Consider the following 6,828-nt stretch of genomic DNA (forward strand, 5'->3'; position numbering starts at 1 on the left):
GATGCTGGAGGCAATGAAAAAGCAATGAACAGTCAGTCTATTGTCAGCGGGTTTTTTTCTTTTTTTGGAGGCTGACAACCAAACAACTAGAAGGAAAATGTCAGAGATTTGTGCACTATGAAGATAATAGGATGTTATGTTGGAAGGGAGGACTACTTTAGATGGTCTTCCTCAGGAAAGGCTTCTTTTGAGATGACCTAGAGGTCAGGATCTGAAAAGCAGACCTGAGAAAACCTTGGGAAAGAGCAGTTCAGGTAGTGGCAACCGCAACAGTAAAGGAACACTCCTGTTGCCTCAGAGGGTCAGAAAGGTAAATGTGGCTGGAGTGTTTAGAACCAATGGGTGTGGCAAGATCAAGGGTTTGGATTTTATTCTAAATGCACTGAGAACATAGGAGTGATTTACTCAGAGGAGTAATAGATTATCTGATTTATGTTTTTATTATTTTATTAATTTATTTGACACAGAGAGTGCCCAAGCCCAAGCAGGGGGAGTGGCAGAGGGAGAAGCAGGCTCCCTGCTGAGCAAGGACCCCCCCCCCATGTGGGACTTGATCCCAGGACTCTAGGATCGAGACCTGAGTGAAGGCAGAAGCTTAACCGACTGAGCCACGCAGGCCGACCTCAATTTATAAAGATCACTCTGCTAAGGGTGCCTGGGTGGCTCAGTTGGTTAAGCGTCCTCTGCCTTTGGCTCAGGTCATGAGCTTGCGGTCCTGGGATGGAGTGCGGCCCCGGGCTCCCCGCTCAGTAGGAAGCCTGCTTCTCCCTCTGCAACACCCCCCTCATCCCTGATCGGGCTAGCTCTCTCTCTCTCAAATACACAAATTCTTTTTTTTTTTTTTTAAGATTTTATTTATTTTTTAAGAGAGAGAGAGACAGACAGTGAGAGAGGGAACACAAGCAGGAGGAGTGGGAGAGGGAGAAGCAGGCTTCCCACTGAGCAGGGAGCCCGATGTGGGGCTCGATCCCAGGACCCCGGGATCATGACCTGAGCCAAAGGCAGACGCTTAACGACTGAGCCACCCAGGCGCCCCTCAAATACATAAATTCTTTAAAAAAAAAAAAAAATATATATATATATATATATATTTTTTTTTTTTTTTAAATCACTGCTAGGTGGAAAATGGGTTGCATTTGTTTGAGGTGGAGACATGAGTGAAAGCAAAAATAGCTGGGATACCACTGAGTTGCCCAAATGAAGGATGATAGTGGCTTGGATTGAAGTAGCAGCAGGAATGGAGAAGTGCAAATGTATTCATGATATATTTTTGTGGTAAAGCTGAGATGACTTTTTTTTTTTAAGATTTTATTTATTTATTTGACAGAGAGAGAGAGATAGCGAGAGCAGGAACACAAGCAGGGGGAGTGGGAGAGCGAGAAGCAGGCTTCCTGCCGAGCAGGGAGCCCAATGTGGGACTTGATCCCAGGACCCTGGGATCACGACCTGAGCCGAAGGCAGACGCTTAATGACTGAGCCACCCAGGCGCCCCGCTGAGATGACTCTTAATGGGAACAAGACAAAAAAAAAAAGACGAGATTCCAAGTTTTGTGGTTTAAGCTAATGGTTAGTGTTTGACTGAAATCAAGGGGTTTGGAGCAGGTGGCTAGGGATGGGGCTTAAGAATTGGAGCCTTCGGGTCATGATCCCAGGGTCCTGGGATAGAGCCCCGCATCAGGCTCCCTGCTCTGCGGGGAGCCTGCTTCTCCCTCTCCCACTCCCCCTGCTTGTGTTCCCTCTCTCGCTGTGTCTCTCTCTGTCAAATAAATAAATAAATAAAAATCTTTGAAAAAAAAAAAAGAAAAAAAAGAATTGGAGCCTTGTTCATTTTGAGATATCTGTTCCATATTTGCACTAAAGATGTAAATTTGGCTAATGGTAAGAATGCATCTTTGCTAGGAGAAAATAGATTACCTAATTTGAATGGAATTCCTAATGCTTTAGAAGAAAATTACTCATCAGTGATAGGTTGAAAGAGCGGAGGTGGATGTTTTAGTACTTTCTAAGTCTGACCAGTTACTTTAAACATTGACAGACGTTTCCTGATTTGACTTCCCTCCTTCCCAGAGACACGCTGCTTTTTGAACAAGCCCCTTCATTTGCCCACTCTTTCAACTCATTCTCCGTACCAGCACTGAGTCAATCCTTAAAGTTTCAGGGGCAGTTCTCTTTTGCCAGGAAGTTCAACACTTGTTTTTCTTTCTCATCCTCCACACTTCTTTAATCTCTACACCCAGCTCCTGCCTTTGCAATCTTGTTTTCCAAACTCTTCCCTCTTAGCCAGTCTCTCTCACTGGGGAACGGAGCTCTAGGAGGATCCGCCCAACACGCCTCCGTGCCCAGCCAAGCGCCGCACAGCCCGTTGTAGGGGAAAGGTGGAAGTTTACCAGGTGGAGGGGTAGGTAGTGGGTAGGAGGTCCGCCCCGGCCTAGTTCAAATCCCTGGGTTCTTCTCTGTGGTCAGTAATCTCTCCCCAAGAGATTAAATTAGGATTAGAAATAAGAAATGGGGGGTGCCTGGGTGGCTCAGTCGGTTAAGCGTCTGCTCAGGTCATGATCCCAGGATCCTGGGATGGAGCCGCTGACCGGGCTCCCTGCTCCGCGGTGTGTCTGCTCGTCCCTTCCCCCGGCTCCCGCACGCGTGCTCTCTCTTTCTCTCTCTCAAATAAAATCTTAAAAAAAAAAAAAAAGAAATCGTAGCGGTGGCTGGGCGGTAACTACCGTGACTTCCAGTATAGCACTTATCAGCATGGTATTTTACCAGTGCATTTATTACGGGCAGGGACAGACTTTGAGGTAGCTACTCCCAAAACAAGACCTGGCGCTGGTGAATGGATGAACAATTGTGTGTGGTTGAACTTCAGGCACCCAAATTCGCTGAGCGGCGGTGTCGCACATTAACGGCCTTTCTAGGGCAGGGACCAAATCCACCAACCCCTGCTGCCGTAGCTGCTCCACGCTCTCTCCCAGGCCGGGACTCGAACCGGCACGATTTTAGCGCAGGCAGCTCCTCCAGAAAGTCCGCGGGCCGCCGTCTTAAGTTCCCGCTCCGGCCTCGCGCCTCCTCAAAAACTGACGCATGCTGGGATGTGTAGTCCTGTCGATTGAGGAATCTTGCAGTACAAACCTGAAGTGCACTTCGGGATATGCCGCCAGCCGGCGCCGGGGGCCACGCAGCGTAGCTCCGCCTCCTTCACGCGAGGAGCGCGGACGTGTGTGAGGTCACTTCCTGTGTGCTGGGCGATTTCCTGTGGCGTTCCTACCCTCGCTCTCTTTTTCGCTGCCTGACCGCCGCCATCATGGGTCGCATGCACGCTCCCGGGTGAGTTCGGGTTTCTGAGCGGGTTGCAGGGCTGGGCTGCGGGGTCGGGAGGAATGGAGAGCGTGTGGGCAGCGAGTCGAGAGGATGATTTTCTAGGCTGTTGTGGCACTGACCACCTCATCCGGAGACTCTTTCTCTCCCCAGGAAGGGCCTGTCCCAGTCGGCTCTGCCTTACCGCCGCAGCGTCCCCACCGTAAGTAGCGTGCGGGGACGCGGGAGAAGTCGGGGGGGGGGTGCCGCCGTCCATCCCTCGGGAGGCGCGGTGCCGGGTGGGGCCGTGTGTGCCTGAGGAGCGCCGCTGAGGATGGCGAGGACGGCTGAACTTCGGTACCATCCCTGGTTTCTCGTCCTAAGGCCAGTTTCTTTTCCATAAACAGTGGCTGAAATTGACGTCTGACGACGTGAAGGAGCAGATCTACAAACTGGCCAAGAAGGGCCTGACTCCCTCACAAATCGGTGGGTGTTTCTGTGTAACGTAGTTCCTTCCGCCTGCCCTCGTGCAGCTCGCTGGAAAAGTCGCTGGGGGTGAATGTGCCGCTTATGTGCTTTGAAAACCTTTTGCTCGTTTCCCTGGCTTTATTACTGATGACCGGGGCCTAGTGCAAGTTCTTATGTGGAAGAGGAGAAAATTAGTAAAATGCTCTCCAAAATAATAACGAGTATTTACTGTGAGCTTTGGCGCTCTCCTACCTGAATGCTTCTAAACATTTTACATACACTGACCTCATTTCGTTCTGACCGCTGTACTTTGAAATGCGAAGTTTCTGCCATCTTACAGTTGAGGAAACTGAGGCATGGGGCAGCTATACAAGTAGCCCCAGATCACTCACCTATTAAGTGGAGGAGTTGGCATTGACAGCTCACAGTACTTGTACTCTTACGTTGTGGTGTGAATCTCAGTTATGTGTAACTTTGTGCAAGTGGTTTCATTCAGCAAACGTTTGCCTGCTGCGTGGTTCTGGACCCTGAGAATACAGTAGTCCGGAAAAGGGCAAAATATGTGCCTTCTTGGAGCTTATATAGCCTAGCCAGGGATATTACAGGCCATAAGAAATAGGTAATAGTGGGCGTCTGGGTGGCTCAGTTGGTTAAGCGACTGCCTTCGGCTCAGGTCATGATCCTGGAGTCCCGGGATCGAGTCCCGCATCGGGCTCCCTGCTCGGCAGGGAGTCTGCTTCTCCCTCTGACCCTCCTCCCTCTCATGCTCTCTGTCTCTCATTCTCTCTCTCAAATAAATAAATAAAAAATCTTTAGGGCGCCTGGGTGGCTCAGTCGGTTAAGTGACTGCCTTCGGCTCAGGTCGTGATCCTGGAGTCCCGGGATCGAGTCCCGCATCCGGCTCCCTGCTCAGCGGGAAGCCTGCTTCTCCCTCTGACCCTCCCCCCTCTCATGCTGTTTCTCTCTCTCTCTCTCAAATAAATAAATAAAATCTTTATTTAAAAAAAAGAAATAGGTAATAGACTGTCAAGTATTCAGATGGTGCTATTCTGAGACTTAAAAAATAATGAAGTTTTTACAAGAATGTCTAATACAATTTCTTAATAAATGCTGGTGGGTTTTTAGTTATTGAGTAAATATACATAGCAGGAATCTCATTGATTTCTTTGGTGGCCTGTAATCCAGCAAGTTTGCTGTGGTGATGGTCTTCCAGCATTCACAGTTTCTTCCAGAAGGGTTTTTCTTAGTGTTGGGTAAACCAACCTTGGATGACTGAGCTTTGCGTGCATTCTCATGTTGGTTTCTGTGATACGTAAGTAACCCCATTTTACAGAGGAAAACTTGGAAAATGACTTGATCTCAGAGCTTTAACATCACATGCTTCAGCTGTGTGTTTGGTGGGGGAATTTATATTACTCCTTTTTCAGGTGTGATCTTGAGAGACTCCCATGGTGTTGCACAAGTACGTTTTGTGACAGGCAATAAAATCTTGAGAATTCTTAAGTCCAAAGGACTTGCTCCTGATCTTCCTGAGGATCTTTACCATTTGATTAAGAAAGCTGTTGCTGTTCGAAAGCATCTTGAGAGGAACAGAAAGGTAAGAGAATAGAATTGCTTATATGAACTTATTTCAGTAAAGTATAATGCATCTGATGTGAAGATTACCTAAAGAGGCTTAAAGCACAACTTGTCACACTCCAGTTGCTTTGAAATAAATTCTACCAGAAGAAATTGGGGCGGGGAGTGGCTTTTGCTCCACTAGATGCAATATATTCATTTGGTTGGAAACGTTGAGGTGTTTATTTGCAGAGTTTTGTTGCTGTATTTTATTTTTTTTATTTGCAGAGTTTTGCAAATCATTCATGTTAAGATTTCTGGAAGCCTTAAATTCCCTTAAGGACTTAATTCTAGCCACATGAACCCTAGTCTGTGATTCTATTACAGGGCATTGGGTAACTTCATTAGAGTGCATGGTAGCTATACATTCTTTTGTTAAAATAAAATTTGATAATGTTGTTTTGAGTGGTTTTCTTGAATTCTGTCTATTTTTATTTTTAGGACAAGGATGCTAAATTCCGACTGATTCTGATCGAGAGCCGTATTCACCGGTTGGCTCGATATTATAAGACTAAGCGAGTCCTCCCCCCCAATTGGAAATAGTAAGTATTAACCTTTTTTGTTAATAAGAACAGACGTTAGCCATATAGTAAATAGAGTAGTAACTGCAGTAAAAGGCCTGTTAGTAAATGTTTTAGGTCGTGGCTATGTGGTCAGCTGCCCTTTCAACTCTACCATTATTAGGAGGAATACAGCCGTAGACTGTACATAAACAAACGGGCATGGCTGTGGTCCACCGAAACTTTATTTCCAAAGACAAGCAAAGGGCCATGGTTTGCAGATCCCTGATTTTTAAAACACGAATAAGCCCTTTGACTCACTTCTAGATGGTGGGTAGAGTTTCAGTTCATACCTCTGCTCCCTGTGTTTATGTTGTCCTCAGTTTTGCGTAGATTGCTCACTATAATAATTTCCAAACATTCAGTTTTCCACCAGAAGGGCTTTTCCTTATGTTAGCCAGTTCTCCCTTAGATGAGTGGCATCTTCATTCCTATGCTTGAGCACAATGAACTAATACAGGAACTTTGCATTTTCGTGCATTTTATATATTTGTGGTTTATTTTAACTGTTTGGAAGTAGCTCCATTAGGTGTGAGTCTGTGAATGAATATGGAGGACCTATTTTAATGAGCTTTTCTTCTCCCTTTCTTCCTTTTCAGCGAGTCATCCACAGCCTCTGCCCTGGTCGCATAAATTTGACCATGTACTCAAGCAATAAAATTATTGTCTAACTAGAAGCATATTTTGTATTTCTTTCCCTAAAAATAACATATCATTGATTCATATATGTTGATCTTTTTTGATGTGGAAGTGTGTTAGCACAATGAGAAGCATGTGATTCCACAGGGAACAATGAGATAGCACCCTTCTTTTTCCATCCCTTCACTGCTCAACTAGTTGAGCAGTTTATAACTTCATGGGTGGTTGTTAAATGGGGAGGGGGGCGGCAGGA

General features: G+C 46.4%; 1 protein-coding gene across 1 annotated transcript; it reads left to right on the top strand.

The window, feature by feature from the left end:
* Nucleotides 1–3,174: 3,174 nt before the first annotated feature.
* On the top strand, nucleotides 3,175–6,613 carry RPS13 (ribosomal protein S13). The gene is made up of 6 exons (XM_045894068.2): nucleotides 3,175–3,321; nucleotides 3,466–3,514; nucleotides 3,699–3,777; nucleotides 5,187–5,356; nucleotides 5,818–5,918; nucleotides 6,536–6,613. Exons 1-6 carry the CDS (start codon nucleotides 3,299–3,301, stop codon nucleotides 6,567–6,569), a joined length of 456 nt encoding a protein of 151 aa, XP_045750024.1. The 5' UTR covers nucleotides 3,175–3,298; the 3' UTR covers nucleotides 6,570–6,613.
* The last annotated feature ends 215 nt before the right edge of the window (nucleotides 6,614–6,828 follow it).

The sequence above is a fragment of the Mirounga angustirostris genome, unplaced genomic scaffold (assembly GCF_029215605.1).
Source record: "Mirounga angustirostris isolate CCGP_5_RB_7025 unplaced genomic scaffold, mMirAng1.0.hap1 SCAF_13, whole genome shotgun sequence".
Lineage (NCBI taxonomy): Eukaryota > Metazoa > Chordata > Mammalia > Carnivora > Phocidae > Mirounga > Mirounga angustirostris.

Excerpts from the sequence above, each read along its gene's own strand:
- RPS13 (XM_045894068.2), top strand. The coding sequence starts at position 3,299 with ATGGGTCGCATGCACGCTCCCGG. Across the intron at positions 3,778-5,186 it reads CCTGACTCCCTCACAAATCG|GTGTGATCTTGAGAGACTCC; the intron begins GTGGGTGTTTCT and ends CTCCTTTTTCAG. Across the intron at positions 5,919-6,535 it reads CTCCCCCCCAATTGGAAATA|CGAGTCATCCACAGCCTCTG; the intron begins GTAAGTATTAAC and ends CTTCCTTTTCAG.